The following is a 23,721-nucleotide window of genomic DNA, read 5'->3' as shown; positions in this document are numbered from 1 at the left end:
GTCTGGCTTCTTTCCCTTGAGTCGGGTTTGTTCATTCTCACTGCTATGCAGAATTCCATCAAGTGACTGCACCACAGTTTGTTTTTCCATTCTACCATTAATGGACAATTGGGTTTCCATTTGGGGGTCACTATGAATAGTGTTGTGGTGAACATTCTAGTCTGTGCCTTTTGGAGCATGTGTGTATCTAGACCTTTTTCATATACAACCAGAAGGGAATCGAATCGCTGGGTTGAATGGCTTATGCATGTCTATTTTGCCAAAGGAGATGCACTCCCAGCGGTTGTGTACAAGGGTTCTTGGTGCTGAAACATGAGATAAGACAGTCTCTACCTACAGCAAAATGGGGGGAAGCTGGTGCCTGGATGGAAAAAGCTGGACTTCTTCATCCTGAGAGTGGGTGGCAGTGGGAAGGCGGGGGCAACAACACCCAGGAATGGGGATGGAGGAGGACCGGCAGCCTGTAGGGAGGGTGGCCACGGAAGGGTCTGGAAGGGCCATCTCTTGCTCTCCTCCTGAGCTAAGCAGGTAGAGGAGGCTGAGGTGACAGCTCCACATTCCAACAGCACCGGGGCTGAAACTCTCCTCCTCTCTGTGGGGTTTGTCCCCACGTGTCCCTCACACTGATGTGGAAATTGCTCAGCCCCTGTGACTGGCCTCTGGTGGCAGAGTCTCACCCCTGGAGAGACGGGGGGAAGGCTGTGGCAGACCCTGTGGTGGTCTCCTCAACAGCCGGCCCCCTTCTCCCTGCCCAGCAGTGGACCAGGTTGGTCTGTTTGCCAGTCACTGCACACGCATTGCAGGTGATGGGGCTGCCTGTCCCCTCAGGCATTACCAATGAAGAGCTCTCTGGCCAACCTCTGCCTGTCTGCATCTCTGCCCCTTTGCCGGAGGGCTTCCTTCAGCAGCCCAACCAAGCAGCAAGCACCAGAAAACTGCCACTCCATTGGGAAGAGCCTTCAACCAGTGATGGTGGGTTTGGTGTGTAAATACCTCAGCTCCCTCAGAGGCAAGACTGAGTGCTGTCCACCCACAGTGGTAACCAATTTGATAACACACCCTTTATTGTCTGCCTTCCCTCCCAGTCTCACTCCCCTCCTCCTCTACTGATGTTTCCTGGAATCCCCTCCTGAACAAACCTACTTGCACTTGAAGCCTTGTCTAGGGCCTGCTTCTGGGGAAGTTAACCTAAGACCACATGTGATCCAGTCTGGACAAAGATGTAAGTAGACCTGCTAGGAGCTTCTGGAAATGCTTTTCCTCCTTCTGGTGAAAGGCGTAGGAGGAGAAGGTCTCTCTTTCCCTCTCTGCTTTTTTTGTTCTGTGTGGATGCTGTGTGAGCTTGATGCCTGGGGCTGCGGTAGCCACTTTGTGACAAGGAGGGGAGACCTGGACCACATGCTGAGGATGACAGAGTGAAAGGATGGAAGCCAGCTTCCTTGACAGCATCTTTGAGTCTCCCAATCAGCTTGGGATCACCTACCTCTGCACTTTCGTTAAGGAGACAGTGCATGTCCTTACAGATTAAGCCACCTTCAGCTGGGTTTTCTGCTGCTTGCAGCCAAGCTCATCAACTGCTGATACAGGCCTTGTCCCAGAGGTGTTACCGTTGGACTTGACACTCCCGCTACCACCTTGAAGCTCCCAATTAGTGGCACCAGAGAAGGACTAAGAGACAGCCTTGGGGTGGAGTGGGGCGGAGGAGGGGCCACCGGCTCAAACTCCACAGGTGGCTGAGGACTGGAGCTGAGGACCAGGGGTCCCAGAAGCGAGAGGGACCTCTAGGCAGCAGGTAGCTGGGGTCCCAAGGACAGGGGGTGGGGAGGGCAAGAACCCATTAATCTGGCCAGGATGAGCGTTGTTATTGTTATTATTATGAAGCATCTCAAGGCTCACACTCATCCTGGCCTGGCCAGGCCCCATTAATGGCCCCATAAATCCCAGCCATAAAGAGTAATGGGGGGAGACAAATGAGATAATTAGGAATAAATCTCACCGAGGTCTCTATTCAGCAGCGTCCCTGGAACGGGCCAATCTTCCGAGCCATTAGCCAGGCCCCTAATTAATGCCAAGCTGCCCAGCGTTGTAGAGGCTCCAGGCACAGGAGGGACCCGGAACCAAAAGGAGGGGCACTGCTGCCCCCAAAGCCCCGGCGGCGGGTGACCTTGGGAGCAGCCAAGGGACGCATGCCCGCAGCCTCCCTGCTTCGCTTTTCTGTCTCCAGGGCCTTGGGGATGCTTTGTCCGCACTGTCCGGTCTGCCTCGCTGTCTCTTCCCCTCCTTTTCTGCATCTCACTCCATCTCCGGTCTGTCTACCTTCAGTCTCTGTTTCTCTCTTATCAGACGGTCACTGGCTGCATCGTAGAGCCACAGAAGGTCTGACTTAGCAGGAATTGTGGGCGCCACCTGTAACCACCCTCCTCCATCTGTCCTCCCTGCCAACAGTCAACACCAGGGCAGGGACCCCTTTGACCGCCCCCCTCCCCTGGAACAGTCTTTGGAACTGGGTGGTCCCCCTACCACTGCTGCAGTGCGCTCCCCTTGGGGCGGTTCTCTCTCTTGCCTGGGGCTGGGACCTCTCTCCGCGTCATTACCTCTGCCTCTGGGTCTGACCTCTGCCTCTGGGTCTGACCTCTGCCGCTGGGTCTGACCTCTGCCGCTGGAGCCCGAGACAGCCTCACTCTCCTCCCAGGCTTCAGATTTGTGAAAGCCTTTGTCCTTGACTTTCCCTCTCCAGCCAGATGCCCTGTGCAGCTCAAGGTTTCCAGCCAGGCCTCCCCAACCCAGGTGCCTCCTCTGGACCCACCTATAGTGACCTCTGTTGTTTTAATCTGCCATCCTTCCCCCCCTTTTGTCACAGCACCCCTATTTCTTTGGGAAATGTGCCCACCTGATTCTGGAAGGGCAGCCAGGTAACCCACCGTCTCTGGCCACAAAGGCCTGGCTCATTGTAGCCCTCTGTCCCCTGACACGGTGACTGGTCCAGGGATGGGCCTTAGTGCCTTCCCTGGGCCCCCTGAGGTGGCAAAACTGAGAAATGCCTGAGACACAGCACGTGAACACACCTCTCTTTCCCGCCTCCGAGCGCCCCTGGACACCTGTCCGCATCATGAGGGAATGAGGCTGTAACCCAGGGATGGTAGGAATTGTGGGGTACAGAGGCCGCTACAGGGTCGGGGAAGGACAGGAAAACCAGGTGTGGGGCAAGGAAGGCTGGGAGGGGCTTTTCTCTGGAGGAGGTGGGGGGGAGAGGAGGGCTGGGGCTGTGGGAGATACCATCCCATGCCTGTCTCCGTATCATTCTAGGAAAGTCGGAATGTGGAAAGGAGCGTAAACACGGAAGTGACAAGGGGCCAGGGCTATGATCTCTGTCCTCTCTGCTGCCCCCGTTCAGCAACGGGGAGTGTCTGCAGCAGCTGTCCTGAGCCTTGGGGGCCAGCCCTCAGTCCCCCACCACTGCCTCCTCTGCCCGGGGAGCTGGTGAAGGCCCCAGGGCATGGCTGGCTGCAGGCAACCCAGCCTTGGGGCTGCTTCAAGGTGTCCCCTCCTTGCCCCGGAGACATGGGGTGTCTAGGCCCGAAGCCGAGTTGGAGTTGGCCCAGCTCTGAGTACAAGCACAGAGAATGTGGATTAAATGTGCCAAAGAATGGGGAGAAGCTGGTGGAGGCTCAGGAGGCGGGGGCATGGGGGGCAGAGCACCCCTCCCCATCAAGCCAGCCCCTGGCTCAGCCGCTTGCTCGATTACAGGGCAAACACACCAGATCACCCAGAGGTCATGGGCGGTCCTGGCCAGGGACAACTCAGCCTGGCCTCACCACCTTGTCTTCCCACAAATGTGGTAATGCCTGTCTTGAGTTAGACGACCCAGGGCAGGAGAGCGGCCCTCAAGAAGTCTCCTGGGCAAAGGGGGGGTGCTGATCTGCTGCTCCAGGGTTGAAAGAAAACCAGAGAAGCAGGCGACTTCCCTGGATACTGTGGCCGTCATTAGATTTCCAGAGCCTCATCACTGTTCCATTGTACACACAAGGAGACTGAGGCCCAGAGGGTGAAAGGGCCTCTTCCCCAGGACCCACAGCAGAACCCGGCTCAGATCAGCTGGTCAGAAAGCAGAGACTGGGAGCCAACAGAGAAGGGCCACGGTGTGGAGGGGAACGGTCCAGAACGAGGGCTTGCCCTGGAAGGACATGTGGGCAGAGCTGGGTGGGTCAGTGGCCTCTAAGATAAATGCCATCTGCTTCCCAGCAGAGAGGAGGCCACCTGGGCAAGGACGCGGGGGCTGGGGAAGGTGGAGAAGGCGTGGGATTCAGGGGGTCGCGTAGCAGACACAAGGATCAGGCTGAACGGGCTGGCGGTGTTGCAGGTTCTGAAATGTGCAGTGTGTGAGCACATGTGTGTGTCTATGTCTGGTGTGTGTGTGTGTGTGTGTGGTATGTGTGTGTCTTTGTGGAATGTATGTGAGTATGTGGCTGTAAGGAGAGTGTGTGTTTGTGTGTGTGTGGCTGAATCCCGCCTCTGTCTCACCCCCACCCAGCTCAGCCTCTCGGGTTTCAGCCACTGTCCTGCAGGAAATCACTATTTGGACTTCAGAGGTGCCTCTTCCTGTGGCGGCCGCCACGGAGGGGAGAGGGCCGGGAAGGGGCCTTCCTGCCCACCTGGACCAGACCTTGAGTTGGTCAGACGAACCCCCCACCCTGGTCCTCCCTAACGTCCCTCGAACCTCAGCCTTGGGGAGAAGCTGGGTTGAGCGGGGACTGAACGGAAGCCCTCCCACCATCATCCGTCCTCTTGTGGACAAAGAAGCACAGCAGAGAAGTGGACGCTCCCCGCGGTCATGGGGGCGGACTGGCATGCCCTCATTGAGGTCAGAGTCACAAACACACACACCCTGAGGCCCAGCCATCCCACCTTCAGGAATATTCTACAGATACAGCTCATTTGTGCAAAAGGACATGCTCACGCAACCTTGTTTATAACAGAGAAATTAATGGAAGGGATTAAGCAGGAGCTGGGCAACTGGATCATGTGTGGCTCATCCCTCCGTGAAGCTCCAGGCCGCTCTTCAAAGTGCTGATAAGGAAGAGCCCCCAAAACAAATGGTCAAGTGATAAAAATGGCGCAACGTGCATGGGATTCTGACATTTTGTAAAAAAAAAAAAAGAAAAATGATATGGGTAAATGCTTGTGTATGCACTTTTGATGAGACTTTTGAACCTTTTGTACTTTGAGCATACAATAACTAAGCAAAAACAAAAAAACAACAAAAAAAAACCCTTGAGACAAACGAACATTGAGGGGGCCAAGAAAATGGGGCTTCTCTCCTGGCTTTGATCTTGACTATGTGACCCTGGGGAGGTCACTTCCTCTCTGTGTCCTGAGTTTCCTATGTGGTCCCAGAAGTCGGAAAACCTTGGTGTTGGCAAAGTGAGGCCTGTGTACATGTGTATGAGGGGAGGGGCTGCAGGGGAGGGGCGGGGCGGGGGGGGTCCTTCTCACCATCTCTTGTCACCTCCTTCTGCTGACACTGCAACCCACGCCCAAGGCCATGGGCTGTTCCGTAGTGTGGCATTCCTTAAGACAGTTCAGATTTCATCTGGCTCTTTTCCTGAGCTCCCTCCTCCCCTCCAGAATCCGTCAGGGCCACTCCACCCTTTGTTCTTGGAAGCAGCGTCCCACCAGTTTCCCTTGAGGTCTCCACTTTTCAAGGCCTTCTAGGGCCATGTCTTCTCCTCAGGACAATCCAAGTCCAACCATGAGCTGTCCTCTCACTCACCCTGGACCCCTCCTGGCTTCCTCCAGGTCCAGGATGGGGTGGAGAGGGGTTTGGTCCACACAGCCCTCCCCGCTGTCAACCTCAGTGCTCTGGTCTGCCCCTCCTTCCCGCACCCAAGGGCTCTGGACACCTGACCTCTGAGGCTTCCGCCAATCCTGACAGTTTTCTTCTATCTCAGGCCCCCTGGCAATCAGGGGGACAACTGAGGCTGGGCCACGTGACCTCCATTCAGGCCAAACTTGTCTCCCAGTGCAGCCCTGGCTGTGTGGGGGCCCAGGGTTGTCCCCTCCCCAGGCCCTGCTCTGCCACTGACATAGGCGTCACCCTATGCCTTGGAGCCATCATGGCTTCGAGAAGCAGGAGTCAGCAGGAGATTAATTAATCAAAACCTGAACACATCTGCTGTTAATTAATTCTATGCCAAGGGTTAACTCTTCCCTTTCTGGGCTTCTCTGTCCCTTTGGCAGGAAGAGGGAAATAAAGGTGGGGCGTGGGTACCCCTCTTCCTTCCCTCCCTCAGGGGGGAACGTGACACAAGGGAGGGGACCTCAGGGGCCAGGGAAGCCCCATCCATCTGGGGCCTTTGTAGGGGGGTTGTGAGAGTGTTGGTTTTGAGAGTCCATGGCCATCGCTCATGAGTCCTGAGGAAATGTGAGATGGACCCATATCTTTATTTACAGCAACAAATAGAACAGACCTTCCCTCCATTCCCTCCCTCTCCCCTTCCAGTCTTATCTATACCTTTCCCCCCTCCCACCCCACCCTGGGCCCAAGCCCAGCCCTACCCTCTGGGGTCACTGTATGGGTCAGGCCCCACAGGAGGGGAGACTGGGGAGGGGCTTGGCCGAGGTCAGGTGGGGTGTCTCTTTTCACATTTTGTTGTCCTCTAAGCCTGGGGGCGGGGGAGGGGGGAGGCAAGCACAGGGGCAGTGAGAGGTAGAAAAGCGCACAGCCCCAGCACCCCAGCTTCCCCCATGTCCCGGCCCCCTCCCCCAACTTTCACAGTGTTCTGCAGCCCTGGCAGCTGATCCAGGAACCGTCCCCCCTCCCCCCAGGTCTTCGGTGCTGTTGTCCAGGGAAACCAGCGAGGAGGACCGGCACCGCCCTCTCACCAGGCTGGGGTTCCGAGAGGGCCCGGGGAGGGTGGGAGAGGCCCGGGGGAGGGGGCGGTCCAGCCTCGTGTGACAGCTGGGACGCCGCGGGTCAGGAGGAGAAGCAGAGCCCGCAGCACTCCATGCAGATCTCCAGGCAGTCGGCCGACTCGCAGCAGGCGTCCAGGATGCCGCAGTCCAGGTCGCAGGGCAGGTCGCAGTCGGCGCACTCGCCGGAGCCGCAGCAGCAGCAGCAGAGGCACGAGTCCTCGGAGCTGCAGGAGCCGCACGTGGCGCAGTCCAGGACGATGTTGCACAGCGTCAGGAACTCGCAGAACAGGCAGGACAGGATGCAGTGGACGCAGCAGTCTGCAGGCGAGACGGCCCGGGGCCGGGGACCAGCCGCGGGCGGCAGGCTCACTGAGTGCAGACATAACGCTCGTGCAGCCCTCCCCTGGCTCCGTGAAATGGGGACCCACCTTCCAGGTGACCCCGAGACACGGAGAGTTACGTGGAGTGAGGGTCTGAGCCCCGGCAGCCTGGATCCTGAGTCCCTGCTTTAACCACCCTCGGTCATTTATTTAACGAACACCGAGGGATGACGTGTTCCAGGCACTGTTCTAAGTGTTATGCACGAATTAAACTCATTTAAACTTGCAACAACTCCTTGAGGAGGGGCTGTATTAGCCGCTCTCTACAGATGAAGAAACTGAGGCACAGAGAAGTCACTTCAAAATCTCTCCAGAATCCTACCACTCTGCTCAGCTCTTGCCTGGCGACAGCAACTGCGTCCTCGCTGGTCTCCCCACTCCCTGCCTTTGACTACTGCTCCCGGCCCGCACCTACTCCGCACACGGAGGCCGGAAGGACCCTTGAAAAACTTCTGTTGGATCCCGCCCCTCCTGCCCTCAGAACCCTCTAGTGGCTTCCCCTTCACCAGGAGGAAAAGCCCAAGAGCTCACAGTAGCCCCGACGGCCCCTCCCCAGATCACTCTGCTGTGGCCACACTGGCTTTTCCTGGTCATGCAGGCACTGCCCCCCGTCCCCCCCCCAGTGCTCCAGCCCCAGATACATGCTCTGCTCATTCTGACCCCTCCGTCTTTGCCCAAATGTCCCCTCTCGGGGAGGCCTTCCGCGAACACCCTCTTTAATACTGCGAGCTGCTGGGCCCCAGCCCCACCCCCTCGCCGGGGCCTGCTCTGCCTCCCCGCCCAGGACTTAGCACCTCCCGCGGCTTACACAGCCCTCCCCGCCTACTAAAGGGCAAACACCGCAGGGGCCGGCGTCTTTGTCTGTTACGGTCCCTAGACCGGTGCCTGGCACATCGTGGGTGCTGAGTAAATACACAGGAAGTGAATTAACGCACGATCCTGCCTTGGGCACCCAGCTGGTACGCGGTGGTGCTGGCTCGGCAGCCCGTGTTCTGAACCGCTGGCATGCTGCCAGGATGCTGGGCTGGCACCCCTCCCAGGGGTCGGGCCATGGGCAGTGTCCAGTTCCCCTGACCAGGCGGGCCCCTGGCTCAAGGCTGCTGGTCCTGTCGGAGTCTCACACCACCATGCAGGCTCTGACGTCCCCACCCAGTCCTGTGTACAGGGAATGGGGGCTCGCACAGCTGGAACCCCTGCCATCTATCGGCAAACTGGATAAGGGAGTTCTCTTCAGATGCAAATCTGATGAGGTCACCACCTTGCTTAAAACCCTTCGAAGCTCCCTATTGTCTTCCAGATGAAGTCTAGACCCACTACGCAGCTTACTAGGTACCCTCCACCTCGGGAGTCCCGGTCTGCTTGGAGTCTCACCTCCCACCATTCCTCACCTGGAACTTCATAATCCAGCCACACTAGCCAGTTCTCACCTCTGTGCTAATGCACCCTGGCTAGATCCTCCTATGGGTCCTTTAAGGCTTGCTCAGACACCTCCAGAGCCTTCCCAGACTCCCCTCCCCAGCTTTCTGGGCTGGTGTGGGTGTCCCCCTGTGTTCACTTTATCACTCATCATTTATCTTTTATCACATCACAGAGTGATTACCTGTTTGTGTCTCTCTGATGAGAGCTTTATGAGGCCATGGCCTGGGTACCCAGCACACAGCACAGTGCCTGGCTCACAGCAGATGCCCAGTTCACTTCAGATGCATGAATACCCCCTTCATAAACAAGCCTGTTGGGCAGAATCTGCTCTGGCGGGTGAAAGTTATGAACACATTGTGTGCAAATGTGTACACTGAATCCTGTTTGCAGAGGACCAGCCAGAGTCCCCCAGCATGGAGAAAAATTACTTAAAAGTTCTGGGGTGAAGGTCAAACATCACTGGGCTACAGGTAGCCGTCACCCAAGCTGAACTGATGCCTGGTGGGACGGGGGACGTGGCTGCCCAGGTTGGTCCCTCAGAGGACCTCCGTGTGACAGGAACAATGGCTGGTATATCTGGGTGCTCTGACCTCCCACTGCACCTTGCAGCCCCTATTCCGCCGCCAATTAAGCATCTGATGGTGCATCATTTTATTACGCTAGGTGCTGTGCTCTCACTAAACAGATGGTCCATTCCTCAAGGAAAATTTCTGTTTCCAGAAATGACGTGGCTTAAGCTGGACGGGCCCAGATGGCTCCACTTCTTGTTAGAGCAACTCTGGGAGAGTAGGGATGAGAAGGGGTTGGCCTTGAGAACTCACACGTGCCTTACCTTACCCAACATGTGTCCTCTGCAAGGTCCTCTGATTTAAGAGTCTTGCATCAGACTCCCTGGAGGGCTTGTTAAAACCCAGACTCCCGGGCCCCACCCAGAGGTTCAGATCTGGAGGACCTGGCGTGGGGCTGAGATGCTGCACTTCTAACCAGCAACCTTGTAAAGATGCTGCCGCTGGCCCCTGCGTCAGACTTCGAGGAAGCCAGCTTTGGAGGCTTCTCCCAGAGGGAGGCGAGATGGGGTGCTTACCTTCCTGTGCCTGGAGAGGGATCTGGGAGGCAGCAGACTTGGTGCTGCCCTTGCTTTTCTTGCTGCCTGGGCTGGCTAGAGATGGGTGTGTCTGCAACTTCCGGTGGGCCTTGGGGCCACCCAGGGCACCGTTCCCCGTCCGCCTGGCGCCGCCCAGCTCCGAGGGGTGGCCAGAGCCATTCGCCACTAGTGGGATGCAGCCCAAGGGGTTCCCCTGAGGCTGGCCTAGGAAGATGATGAGAAAGGGCAATGAGGGAGGTGGGAGCTGGGGAGTGGGTCCCTGCACAGCCTCCCGGGGCTCTGCTTGAATCTTGCCTGCTTTGTTCCTAGATACACCACAGGTCATCTAGCTGATCTGTATTTTGCAGATGGGGAAACTGAGGCCCAGGGAAACTGATTTGCCCAGTGGCACATCATGAAACAGCCACAGAGTCGAGCCTGGCTCTTGACTCCCAGGTCCATGCTCATTCCAGAAAAGACAGAGGTGCAAGGCAAAGGGAGAGGCTCAGGGCCCTGGACCCCACCTTCTTACCCCACGTGAAATCCACTATCCTGCTCTTGGGGTCCTGAGATTTTGGTGAGAGTGGTGGCAGTTGGGGGTGGAGGGAGAGCAGGGAAGCAGTTAACCGTCACCTCGGCCCCTGCCAAGCCCCCTGCTGCTTTTGCCCTTCGTGTGCCGGGTGATTGATTGGAAACATCTGTTTGGAGATGAATGCCCTGGCCCTGGAATCCAGGGGCTCCTCAGAGCAGCCCCCTATCTCCTGCTCCTTCCGCCTCCAGCTCCCCACCCCATCCAGCCTCTGTGGGGCAGCTGCAGAAGGGGTTTGCTGAGGGGCCCCTTGGGTCTGAGGAGGGGGAGAAGGGAAGAGGGAGGCCAAGCAGGGAGACCCCAGAAGCTGGGAACCCTGGGTCCCCATCCCAGGCTGAGGAACCAAAACAGCTTTATCAGTGGGGTGTGGGGAGGCTGGCCCTGGAGATCCCCCCGAACACCCCATTCCTTCCCTCAGGTTTGCCCACCTGGATGGCATGGTTCTGTTCTCAAGAGATGAGGGCAGGGGTGTGTGTGTGTGTGTGTGTGTGTGTGTGTGTGTCTCAAGAGATGAGGGCAGGGGTGTGTGTATGTGTGTGTGTGTGTGTGTGTGTGTCTCAAGAGATGAGGGCAGGGGTGTGTGTGTGTGTGTGTCTCAAGAGATGAGGGCAGGGGTGTGTGTGTGTGTGTGTGTCTCAAGAGATGAGGGCAGGGGTGTGTGTGTGTGTGTGTGTGTGTGTGTGTGTGTGTGTGTGTAGAAGTCTGAGGAGGGGTCACAAGAGTTCGAGGATCGGATCCCTCTGCTCAGGCCCCCTGACTCCTGGGCGGGACCCTCTGGCCCTGAGGACCCTCAGTAAACATGAGCGTGGGGCACTTCCATCTCTCAGGCCCTGGGGTCTAGATCCCCAGCTCCCTCCGGGCCAGGTCTCTGGGTTTGGATTGTGGCAGGAGCGGGTGTCTGGGGCGGGAGCTGGAGGCTGAGGAGAGCGGAAGGGGGCCTCAGCGCTTCCCCTAACTGAGGGGGCTGGGCCTTTAAGTAATGGTGGGAGCACATTGCGGGGCACTCACTGCACGCGGGCACTGTTCGGAGCACTTGGCATGCGAATTGTTCTCAGTATCTCTATAGGTCAGTATCCTCCTTTTACAGATGAGGAAATCGAGTCCCAGGGAAGTACAGTAACTTGTCCAAGGTCACACAGCGAAGGGTCAGAGGTGGGACCAGCTTGGAGGCTAAAAGCTGGGACTCCGAGGGCAGAGAGGCAAGGAGCGGGGCAGAGGTTGGGAGGCAAGGGACCGAGGAATAAGCTGCTACTATCACAACCATCACTACTCTTATAACTAGTAGCTGACATGGTTTGAGCTGTGACTAGGTGCCAGACACACAGTGTTAAGAGCTCTAAGTGTAGTAACTACTTCCTTATGTGCTTTTTTTTTTTTTTTTTTGGCCACACCGAGTGGCTTGCGGGATCTTAGTTCCCTGACCAGGGATTGAACCTGGGCAATGGCAGTGAAAGTGCTGGGTCCTAACCACTGGACCACCAGCAATTCCCAGTAGTAACTTCCTTAAGCATCAAACAGATGTACTATTACTAGCCCATTTTCCAAATGAAAAAACTGAGGCCCAGAAAGGGTAAAACTTGCCAGAGGTTCCACAGCTAGGAAGTGGAGGGGGGAGGGGATGGAGATTGGGAGAAAGGAGCTGAGGGCAAGCTGGGGAGTCAGGAGATGATGGGAGACAGGGCTCTGGGGAGGACCGTGCTGGGAGCCTCTGGCCCTGAGCAGTGGCTGGTGCCTGCATCTGGGTAAACAGGGGTAAGGCCAGGGGAAGTGGCCAGGCCTGAATCATCCTGCCCCCACCGCCTGGCCCCATGGTGGGTGACTGGGCTGAGTCCTTGGCCAGCTTCGGTGCCCCCTGCCCTGCTGCCTAAACATGGGCACAGTGACCAGAGGGCGGGAGCGTGTGGTGAGCTAAGGGCCCAGGAGGTTGGGGCAGACACAGAGCTCGCCTGTGGCCACGGCCGTGGCGGTGGTCGTGGTGGCTGAGTCACAGAGCAAACACTCAGGGCCCCACAGACACAGGGGTGTCTGTCCAACTCCCATCCAGGCCCCCTCCTCCGTGACCACGGCATTCAGCTCTTTCTCTCAGTTCTGCTGGTGGGTGTGTCTGGAGGGCAGTGCACTAGCAGGATTTAGTAACCCTGACTTCCAGGGAGCCCAGCTGACCCCAGATGCCCTGGCTGAAGGCGGCTCCACGCTCGGCCATGCCAGCTGGGCAGGCAGGCATAGGAAAGAGCACTGGGCCAGGAGACCTGAGCTCCCCAGTCTGTGTCCAGGGAGAGTGGGTCTCCTTGCCTCAGTTTCCTCATCTGTAAAATGGGCTTGGTAAGCGCTATCCTGCTGCCTCAATACAGGCCAATGTGGAGAGCGCGTGAGATCATGCAGGGAAAGAAAGTTGGAAAGTGCCAATGTGTCCGTAGATTTTGCGGATCTTACTGGTAATTACAAAATGATTCTGGCTGTCCCTTCCCCTGCTTCTGAGGGTGACAGTGGCGAATTCTCCCCCTCCAGGACCTCCTTGGAGACACTGAGCTAAACCTGGGAATAGAGCTGAGTTTTGCTCCTTTCTACAGAGAGCAACTGCGGGTGTCTCTCCTGCCGGTTTGCTCTTGACACCCTGAAGGCTGGGCTGCCTCAGGCTCCGGCTCCCTGCCCCTGGCCTCACGCTCTCTTGTCCTGAACCACATTGCCTGGAGCCTGTCCACACTCATTTTGAACTAATTTTATCCGAATCATTTTGTATGTGGAGGTCTTCTTCCTAGACAGAAAGGGCAATGTCCTACACCTTTCCACTGCCCACACCTCAAGGTCCTGGCCCACCGCTAGGCTCCCACAGGCACCCATGGCATTTCTGCCAGCCCATCTGCATTGGATTCTCTAGAGCAACCCCTACATGTTGTCACCCCAATCCCCTGACCCCTAGGACTCACGTGTCACAGCTTCTGTGGGGATGTCGAGGTCAGTGCTGTCCAGGGCCTGGGAGGCCCCAAGGCCATTGCTTTGGGGCATGGAGGGTGCCGCCTCCTCCAGGGAGCCCTCCTCTAGCGCTGCCTCTGCAGGTTGAGTGGATCCTGTCACTACCTCCAGCCCAGGCAGGAGGGATAGGGTCTGGGCTAGGGAAAAAGCAGACGACCGAATGACATTTTCCTGGTGTCCTCCTGTTTGCCCAGCCCTGGTCCCCTTCCCACAGCCCAGAATGCCGTGAGCCCTCATTCTTGGTCTCTGTACCAGTTACCCAGCCCTTACCCTATCTGGCAACAGTGCCAGACTCTAGAATAGAAAGTTCCCAAACCACAGCCCGTGAACGAGCAAGGGTGTGTACATGTGCACGTGTGTGTGTGTGTGTGTGCGCACCGTCAGGGAGAGGGGCCCGAGATGCATGGTATAAGGGAAGTGGGGGGAGGCAGAAACACAGCACAGGAGAGAAGAGACAGGCAGCGATGGGGAGACAGGGACAGGCATCCAGAGTGACATGGAGAGAGAAAGAATCAAAGGCACAGTGAAAGGTAGAAGCAAAGACAGACAGTGCATCAGAAAGTGGGAGACTGGGCACGGAGGAGGGCGCCCCAGACGCCCAGTGACAGACAGCCCGGGAAAGGCAGGAGACTCAGCAATTGAGCGAAAGTCAGCGATGGAGAGAAAGATAAAGATGAGGTCAGAGGCAGAGGCGATGGAGAGGGAGTGGGATACAGACAGAGCAAGAGGGAGATGGACAGTGAGCAACTGGGGCTGAGAAAGAGGATGACAGCAAGAGAAAGAGTCAGAGAACCCTGGGTGGTGAGGCGGAGCCTGGGGGATGAGGCGGAGGGGCTCCGGGCAGGAAGAGAGACGGGGAGACGGCCCAAGAGTGCTGGAAGAGGCGTATGGCAGCCACATGTAATTACAGTGAGTGGCTCGGCCCCTCTGTGCAGGGTGGGCGGAAGGCAGAAATGGAGCCACCTACAGTTCCTGAGGCAGCAGGACTAGGGCCTCCTGGGCCCAGGGGAGGAAAGTTCTGGGGGCTGAGAGGTGGGGCAGGGTGGCAGAAAGGTGACCGGGCGTGGGAAGGCCTGAGGGTGGACAGGAAGGGTGAAGCCCAGGGTCATGGGGCCAGGGGCCAGGCTGGGCAAGGGCAGGGTGCAGCCTGGGCCTCCCATCAGCCCCCAGGTCGTGCAGTGGGAATGACAGGGGCCTCAAGGGGGTGCCCCTCCCCCAAGCCGCACTGGGATCAGGGGAGACAGAAACGAGAGACTCAGAGAGACACAGAGACCAAAGGGCTCAGGGAGAGGAGAGTGACACAGGGAGCCACAGAGAAAGATGAAGAGAAAGGGTGATGAAACCCAGAGAGTAAGAGGTCAGCGCCCACCCGAACACACCACACACAGAAATCACGAGACACACCCACAGGGACAGAGAGAGACAAAAACTAGTCTTGGAAACAGTAACGGAACCAATCACAGAGCACAGAGGGCCTTACACAGGGGTTCCTTCCCTGAGCTGTCTCCAAATGGGGGTGGAGGGGTAGGGAAGGAGATCTTTAGAGGGATCAATTCAGGTTGGGCATGTAGGTCTGGGGGATGGGAGCATCCTGAGGGGAGGGGACAATCCTTGTTCCAAAGACCCTGGTCTCCCACGGCCAGGGGGACCGAGGCCCCAGGGACCCCACGTGGGTCGTACAGAGAGCTGCCGGCATGCTCCCACCTGCCTAGGGAAACCATTAACCCTGCCTGGAGCTGGGAGCTGGGACAGGGAGCAGGGAGGGCTGGGGCTCCCACCACTCCTGAAAGGTGGCAGTTCTGTGCTGGGAACCCCTCCTGGTGCCCAGGGAGGCAGGGGGCAGGTCCCTCCAGCCCCATCCATTCCTTGGGCCTACTGAGAGCTCTCTGCGTTAATGAGAGGTCAAATGGCTTTGGGAGGATCGCAGGGCTCGGACGAGGGGAAGCAGGGAAGCAGAGACAACCCCCAAGGGGGATCCAGGCCGCCCGCTCCATGGCACCTCTCCCAGCCCAGAGCCTGGTCTACAGCAGCACAGACGGGACAGGACGGTGGAGGGTCACGACCAACCTGGCATGGAGAGGGAGGCTCACAGCTTGAGTCCTAATTCCCAGGAAGGGAGGGGGCCGCCCAGCTCCAGCCTCTGGCCCCAGAGGCGTCTTGCCAAAGCCCTGAAGCGGAGTGCTGACTCTCCCAGGTGGTGTAATGACAAAGGCCTGAGCCAGGAGCTGGAAGACCCAAGCCCTGGTTTTTAGCAGATACCAGCTTGGGCGAGTTACCAGGAATTGGGTCACCTTGTGTGAAAGGGGGCTCACCATGCTTGTCCCTCAGGGTTTCAAAGAGTAAATGAAACACTCAGCAGTGCCTGGTATTCAGGGGGCCACTCACATACGCTTCCACCTGCCCATCCCCCTGCCTGCCCTCCCTCCTCTCCCTTCCTTCCTTTCCTCCTTCCTTCCTGTGCTGTTTGGTGTAACAGCTACGACGCACCTCCCAATACGTCAAGCACTGGGTGGACCAAAATGAGAAAGACCTGGTCACTCCCCCAGGAGTTCTCTGTCGGGGTGGGGGTGGGCGACAGTCACATACACCGAAGGGCAAGAGTTACAGCAGGGGCATCTAAGAACTGTGGAAGCACAGAAGGTGGGCACTTATCCCAGGGGTGTGTGTGTGTGTTTGTGTGTGTCTAGGAGGCTTCTTGGAGAAGGCAATGGCTACACTGGGTCTTAAATAATCAATCAGTCAGCAAAGAAGGGGAAAAGGACCTTTCGAGAACAGCAGCAGAAGCCAAGACCCCAGTGTGAACAGCTATAGCATGAACGAGGGGAGACTAGAATGATAACTGGGGCACGGTGGGCCTTGTGGTCACTTCCCAGGCTTTCTCCTGAGGTCACCAGGGCACACAGAGGTGACACTGTCAGTCCTGCAGTGGAAGGAACCAGGATTGCAGCTCTCTTGGCCCCCAGGGTTGAAGAGGGAGGAAGGAGAGGAAGAGGAGTTAGGACACTGATCCTCACCTGGGCCCTCCTACCCCTATGTCACCTGCCACTCTCTGGGCAGTGTCTCCTAAGTCACCTACAGGGCTGGTGACCTTTAATCTGGTGGGAACAGGAAATTACAGAGAGCACAGACAAAGTCCCGAGGAGGCCCCTCCTGCAGGAAACCTGCCATTCTGGGGTGAGCACCAGACCTTGGAAGGAAACCAGGGGGGAAAGTAAATCCAGTCCAGTCATCTTGACCTGGAAACACTGAGGGACAGACCTCCTGGAGCCGGGAGGGCTGCGGAGGGGACCCAGCAGACACTGGGGGAGCAGCGCTGAGGGCAGAAGAGGAAACTGTGCCGAGGGCCCAGAGACGTGGGAGCAGGCAGAGAATGAACAAGACGTGGCAGGAGGGCCTGGTCTGCGGGTGACACGCTGCCCAGGGGCCCCGACGCCAAGATGCTGGAGAAGAAACAGCTCTCCCTGCAAGCACGTGGAGCCGAAAAACCAGACAAGAGGCGGGGCCCATGTGCTCAACAATCAAAAGACGGAAAGAGCCCAGTTTTCCTTCTTGCGACCAGGAGACCCCTGCCCAGCCACAGAGGGGAGAACATCTCTGAGGAGAAAGTCCCGGAGGATGGGAGGCCAGCAAAGGACAAGGGCCACCGTGTGGACAAGAAACTCAAGTTGTGTGTGAAGGCATCTGCCCCGGGTCGGGGTGGGGCTGGAGTCCCTGGCTGGGGCCCCACCAGAGCCACCTTTTTCTAATGTGCACAGGGGGTAATTCCCTGGCGGTCCAGTGGTTAGGACTCCGCGCTTCCACTGCAGGGGGCACGGGTTCGATCCCTGATAGGGGAACTAAGATCCTGCACGCAGCACGGTGCAGCCAAAAATAAATAAATAAATAAACTTAAAAAAAATAATAATGTGCACAGCGGGCCAGCCATGCTGGTGGCGTCCCTGAGCAGAAGCCCCAGCCCTGCACTTCTCTCAAGAGTCCCCATCTCCAAGGGGGAAACACAGAAAGGCAAGAGCCCCTGTGCCTCGACATATTCTCATCCCTAACATGGGATAAGGTTCAGGTCAATGCCCTGAGTTCTGGAAAGACAGCCCCAGAAGAGGGTGGAAAAGTCACGTTTAAATCCATAAGCCCGAGAGCGAAGCAGAGAGACTCAAACTTCAGCCGGACCCTGTGTGCTCTCTCTGCCTGCTGTTCCTGGATGGAGAAGGAGTTTGGGGGACCTCTTCCAGGTGGGAAGGGTTCATTCCAAGCCTGGAAGGTGTCCACAGGGCCCTTGTCCCCAAGCTCCGGTGCCTGGTCCCTCCAGCTGAGCCCTCTCCATTGTCTTCGTGGACAGTGGACCCAGCTTTCCCCTTTGGAGCTCCGACCATCTCTGCAGAGAGAGGGCCAGGATCTGATCTGCTCAGAGAGTAGTGACCAAAGCCCCACATTCCAATCTCTCCTTGGCCTGGTATTCAAGGCCTTGGTCTATATCTTCAGCCTACTCAATGGACAAGGATCCTATGTTCCAGGCTGGCCGACCTCTCCATGGCCCCAGGCCACCACAGGGCCTTCTGCCCAATCCATCCAAGCTTATGTTGTTCCCCTTGATCAGAATGTCCTACCTCTCCCCTCTCCCCAGATCCAACTCATCCTTCATGACCCAGCTGGAGTTTCACCTCTTCCTCCATAAAGCCTTCCCTGACCCTCGAGCCAATAGTCTCTCCTCGGAGTGGCCACTTACTGAGAACTCAGCGTCCAGGGTTCCCTGCTGTAAACTGTAACTAGGGAGTGAAGTGCGGGTCCTCAATCAGACTGCAGCCCCAGTCTGTCTCTGCACCCCCAGTAAGCACTTAGCAAATGTCTGTTGCTGAGGATTGAGTTCTGGAGCCTGGAGCCCCAGGTCAGGAGGAGAGAGAACGAGAAGGTGAGAATCAGGGTTGGCACCTGGCACCAAGAAGGCAAGAATGTGGACTCGCTTGATACACACTTGTGACACACAGGTCACAGGCTCAGGTCACCAGGCTGAGGACTTGTGAGGGCCTGAGATGGCCAGTTAGGCTGGGTCCAGTTGGTTTTATTTTAGGTCTGAAGGCTCCAATTCCCCAGGAAATTCAGTTTAGAACCAAGAGCAGGAATGTGACGCCACAGTGCTGGACAGAAATCTCTGGGTTAGGGAGCCAGGCTCCTGGGGCTCTCAGGGCTGGATGGGGAAGAGGCCACTGGGGGAGCCAAGGGTGTGCGGGCTTGGCCACCTTCCCCGACCAGAGCTGCCCTGGGTCCCCTTGCACCCCTGTCTGCATCTTGCGTGGCTGAGGGAGGGGCTGACTTGCTCCCTGGCTATCTTGCCAGCAGGGCCATGGCCTTGCTGTTCTGTCAGCACTCAGCAGGGAGCGTGGGGGATTCTGGTCTCCGATTTAGGCGTCTGTGGGGTTTTGGCTGGGTCTCCTGCGGTTTGGGCTTCCTGGGCAGCAGGCTCATTCTCCCAAGGCAGCAGAGCCAGGCCTTCTCGTGTTATGAAAGCCACATTGTCTGGCCCAGCCCAGGCTGGGGAGGGGGCTCGCTGGGGCACTGGGGGGCCTCAAGTTACAGCCCAGGGCTTAACCCTCCCAGTGGCCCACCCTGGCCCTTGCCCCTGCCCCGAGCACATTCAGCCCCTCCTTTCCCTACTGGGGCTCGAAATGGGTCACACAGGGGCGAGGATCTTGGAAGGAAGGAGTGGAGGCGAGAGCAGAGAAAATGGATAAGCAGGGGAAGAATGGGAGAGTGGGAGAGAAGCAGGAGGCCGAGAAAGAGAGGAGGGGCTAGGGACAGAGAAAGAGCCTTCCCAGGTCTCTGCCCCTAGCTCTCTCTCCAGGCTGCAGGAGCCCAGTTCTTGGGGCAGTTTATTCCCCAGAAGTCCCTACTCCAGGGTCCCCACAGAGCGGGGGAATCGGAGGGCTGGTGGGACGCACAGCAGACACATTAGTCTCACGTACGTGCCGGCTCCTGGCCAAACGTCTCCGACTTGTCCTCATGCTAGGAGACCCCCAGCCCCACCCCGCACCTCCACAGCCCTGCGTCTCCAAAGGGCCAGCATCCACACCAGGTAGACCTGGGCCTCTCCAAACGGGCAGACCAGCTCCCATGGGCGGATATGGAGACTGAGGCCAGAGAGGGGAAGGAACTTGTCCAAGGCCGTGCAGGGAGTTAGTGTCAGAGGTCCAGGACCAGACCTCCGTTATTCAGAGACTCAAAGAGGGGAGAAAGGGCAAATGGGGCTGGGTGAGAGGAAGGCAGAAGATTAGACTAGCCTAGAGCTAGGATTAAAGGCATGAAATCTGGGCCTGTACTCCTGCATGCCACCCCTCCAGCCCCCCCCCCCAACAAAACCCAGATGTTCCTGACTTCTCCCTGTCCCTGTGGTCCATTGTGAGCCTCAGCTCACATGTGTATGGTGAGGGGCTGGACTGAGAGCCACAGCCCCAGGACTCCCCTCCACCCCCTCCTCAGACCCCCTCAGGGAGTCACAAACCCTCCCGGGGTTGGGAGGCTCCTGCAGGAATCCCTGGGAGGTTACAGACCCCTTGAGTTGAGGGAAGGGGCGTTTCACTCGGGTGGTGAGCACTTGATTGGGGTGAGTGCATGAGACAGAGGGAGAGAAAGAGAGAGGAGGAGAAGGAGATAAAGCGTGTGTGTGTGTGCGTGTGCGTGTGTGCGTGTGCGCGCGCGCGCGCGCGTCCCTGCAGGGTAGGGGTGGCGGGGACTGGCCGGGCCCGGGTGGGGAGGAAGACGAGCGAGACGGAATGGCAAGGAGGGGAGGGGCCGGGTCCTGTCGGACAAAAGTTTTCTGGAAGCGCTAGGCTCTGGCTGAGTTGGGGGAAGGGAAGGAGAGAAAGACTCAGACACCCCCACCCCGCCTAAGGCCCCCATAAATATTTACACACTGGGCAGAAAAGGCTGGGACACAAATCCCAGACGGACAGACAGACACTGCGGTGTGTGTGTGTCTGGTGCTGGGAGTGGGGAGAGTTGGAGCCAACTTGGCGCGGCCACCGCCTCCGTTCGGGCCCTACCCCCATCGCCTCAGCCCTCCACTCTCTTTGGACCCAGTCCCCGATGCCCAGATTCCTCGCCTCTACCTCCACTCAAGCTTCCCGAACCGTCTCCCCCCTTCTCAGGGAGGAGGGGGGAGAATGACCACCTCCCCCAACCCCCTACCCGGCTCTCGTCCAGTCTAGCTCTCCATCCCCGGTCCTACCTGGGTCGGGGGCTGCGCTGGGGGCTCCATGGGGCGCGTCGCAGTGAGGGGGGCGCTGGCCACTCACCTGGGACATCGGCCCGGGACCTGCGGGAAACAGGGCTCAGCGGGCGGGGCGGAAGGTCCCCGCGCGCGCGAAAGGGGAAAAGGGGGCCGGGCAGAGGGCGATCCAGCGGCAGCCGTGCGCCCATCCCTTCCCAGCCCGGCCCCCGATCGACTTACTCGTGCGAGCTGCGCGCCGCTCTCTCGCGCCGCGGGGATCACTGCGCGGGGCCTGCCATGCGCGACGGCCGCGAGCGCCCCAGCCCAGGGGCAACTCGGCTCCACTGCGCTCGCCCCGCGCCCCTCCCCTCTCACTCACTCCTTTCTCCCATTTCGGCGCCAGCGCGCGCCGCTGGCCCCCTTCCTTCTGCTTCCTTTCCCTGTAGCCCCCTCGCTCCTCCCCTGCTTGCCTCTCCTCTTCCCTCCCCTCCTCCCCGGCCCACCCTCTCCCCGCCCCCTCCTCGCCTTCCCAGGCGCACCCACCCCCCCACGTCCCTTCCCCCGCGCCGGGCTCAGCGCTGCCTGGGCGGGACACGTCTGTCCGCGGGGCGCCGCGGCTGGAGCCCCCACAGGAAGCCGGCTCCGCGCGTTTCCTCCGCGCTCTCGGAGCTGGGCCCAGTCTCCCCAGATCCCCGCCCCCCTCCCAGGCCCAGCGCCCCGGGGGGCGTGCAAAAGGGGCCGCGCGCGCTCCCCTTCGCCTGTCCTAAACTCTGCAAAAGTTTTCGAAAAAGCAAGAGAACGAGAGAGAGAGAGAAACCATGGTGACCACAACTACCTCGAGCCAATTGTCTGAATATTTGTGGACCCCAAATCTCGTTGTCCCAAAGGTGGGAGTGATCAAGTTTCTCAGGCACCCTTTGCCCACCCGCTTGGTCTCTGCCCCGGGGTCCTAAGCCTTGGCACAGACCAGAAGTTTGTCCCTCCGGGAAATCCGGTTAGTGACCAACTAGCATCCCGTGTCCTAGAGCAGTCCTAATTCCCCCACCTCCACCAGCCGTGCGTGGGAATTTGGTCAGAAACCCAACTTTGGAGGCAAAGAGAGGTTCTCGAGTTTAGCCTTTCTTTTGGCTCCAGACTGGAATCCGAGGCCTTCCAAATTGCGGGCGCTCGGGAAAGGGGAGACAGGGAGCCCCTCCCGGCGGGGGCAGCCCGGCGACACATCTGGAATTGTGAGCTGGGTCCCTCCTCAGGGCCGGGGGTAGGAAGGAGCCGTGGCCAGAGAGTCGGGGTGGGGGGAGTTCAGGGACCCTCAGCGTCGCCCAGGGAGCAGGTCCCCGAGGATGGGGGAGGGCATGGAGCCTGCGGGCCCGCTGGGTGGGGGTGGGCGGGCCCGTGGGATGATCAGGTGAGGCCGCCCGCTGTGGTGACAGCGTCTCAGCCACGCTAGACCAAGGACTCCTCGGAGCCGAGTATGGGCTCCCCACCACGAGGGCCCGTGAGCAATTAGGGAGGCGACGGCGGCGCCAGGCCTGTTCTGCCGGTTCCGCCTTCCAGCCCGGAGTTGAAGCCGGGGCTGGGACGCGGGGGCCGAGCTAGGGACTCGGGGCCTCTCCTTGGTGTCCCCCAGTCCCCGCAGTCGCTACTTACGACGCTCGAAGGTCCCCGCAGCGCCGTCGAGGCCAGGACCGCTGTGGTCCCCGCGATGAGGCCAGGTGGCTTCGGCCGGAAGTGGGGGGCCCCCGGGCCGGGAGGAAGGGGTCCCGCTCCCGCGGCCGCGCTGCCTGGTGCGGGCCCGGCCTGGAACTCCGGGAGCCAGCCCGGATCAGGCTGTTGTATGGAAATTCTGGGGAGCGGGGTGGACTCCCCCTTCCCGGCAAGGGCTGAGTCACTGGGACGCACCCGTGGGGCTTGGCGACTGCAGCATTCTGACCAGCTTACCTGGGTCCGCGAGCTTGGCCTCATCCGCCGCCAAGAGTGGAAGTGGAAGGGCGTAAGGGGGCGGGGTGGTGGACATGGTCCCCAGTGCAGTCCCCACCGTCGCTCTCCGTCCTCTCCTGAATGTGGGGCCCCCTCCCTAACCACAGACCCTAGCCCTGCACCACTAACCCGCCCCGCCTCCCCACTGCTTCTCAGTCTCTATCCAGGGCCCCTAAACTCTGGATCGGCCCAGTCTCCCAGCCTTACTGTCCGAAATCAGCTGCTTGGGATCCAAAGTCCTCTGAATCTGGCCCAACACTAATTAATATGTCTGGTTTGTTGGAAATGTAAAATAGGCTTTACATTTAATCCCACATACCGGTTATACAGGTGTGCTCAGTTTGTGAAAATTCAGCAAGCTGAACATTTAAGGTACATGCACTTTTTTATATGGCTATTATACTTGAATAAAATGTTTAAAAAAATCAACACTCATTAAAATCAACATTCTAGGACAAAACACAGTATGGTGTGATGACCAGGCATGGGACTCCAGTTCCACATCCCAACTCCACCATCCACGTGTTTCCCTGGAGAAGTCCCTTTACCTCTCTGAGCCTCAGGAGGGATGAACATTGGGGGCCTCCGTGTGGAACCTAATAGTTTCATTGTTATCCAGGACCAGGACTAGGGTGAGGTAAATGGGGCGCTCCTCTGGGGTGCAAAATTTAGGAAGGTGCCAAGATAAAAAAATGTTTTAATTCAATATTTTTAAAAAGCCAAATCAGCAAATTACAGCCTTGCCAGCCAGCTGCCTATTTTCACTTATTTATTTATTGGCTGTGCCTCACAGCTTGTGAAATCTTTTTTTTTTAAATTTTATTTATTTATTTATTTATTTATTTATTTCTGGCTGCGTTGGTCTTCGTTGCTGTGCGCGGGCTTTCTCTAGTTGCGGTGAGCGGGGACTACTCTTCGTTGCGGCGCGCAGGCTTCTCATTGCAGTGGCTTCTCTTGTTGCAGAGCACGGGCTCTAGGTGCGTGGGCTTCAGTAGTTGTGGCACGCAGGCTCAGTAGTTGTGGCTCACAGGCTCTAGAGCGCAGGCTCAGTAGTTTTGGTGCACGGGCTTAGTTGCTCCGCAGCATGTGGGATCTTCCCGGACCAGGGCTGGAACCTGTGTCCGCTGCATTGGCAGGCGGATTCTTAACCACTGTGCCACCAGGGAAGTCCCAGCTTGTGAAATCT

The 23,721-nt window shown here is 58.3% G+C and overlaps 1 protein-coding gene across 6 annotated transcripts; it reads right to left on the bottom strand.

Moving 5' to 3' along the window:
• Window positions 1–5,540: 5,540 nt before the first annotated feature.
• MDFI (MyoD family inhibitor) lies at window positions 5,541–23,317 on the bottom strand. 6 transcript variants are annotated; one of them, XM_082346123.1, is made up of 6 exons: window positions 22,497–23,309; window positions 22,206–22,385; window positions 20,577–20,663; window positions 13,312–13,494; window positions 9,796–10,020; window positions 6,428–7,230 (listed from the first exon to the last, which is right to left on the bottom strand). In XM_082346123.1, exons 3-6 carry the CDS (start codon window positions 20,650–20,652, stop codon window positions 6,974–6,976), a joined length of 741 nt encoding a protein of 246 aa, XP_082202249.1. In that variant the 5' UTR covers window positions 20,653–20,663; window positions 22,206–22,385; window positions 22,497–23,309; the 3' UTR covers window positions 6,428–6,973. The 6 variants fall into 6 exon arrangements, with proteins under 6 accessions (XP_082202251.1, XP_082202253.1, XP_082202252.1 ...); XM_082346126.1 differs by lacking the exon at window positions 13,312–13,494 and having other exon boundaries at window positions 6,419–7,230; window positions 22,497–23,317; XM_082346128.1 differs by lacking the exon at window positions 22,497–23,309 and having other exon boundaries at window positions 6,426–7,230; window positions 22,206–22,379.
• Between the last annotated feature and the right edge of the window lie 404 nt (window positions 23,318–23,721).

The sequence above is a fragment of the Balaenoptera borealis genome (assembly GCF_965194805.1).
Source record: "Balaenoptera borealis genome assembly, chromosome: 12".
Classification (NCBI taxonomy): domain Eukaryota; kingdom Metazoa; phylum Chordata; class Mammalia; order Artiodactyla; family Balaenopteridae; genus Balaenoptera; species Balaenoptera borealis.
The sequence above is the reverse complement of the archived record's forward strand: the minus strand, read 5'-3'. Positions and strand labels throughout refer to the sequence as shown.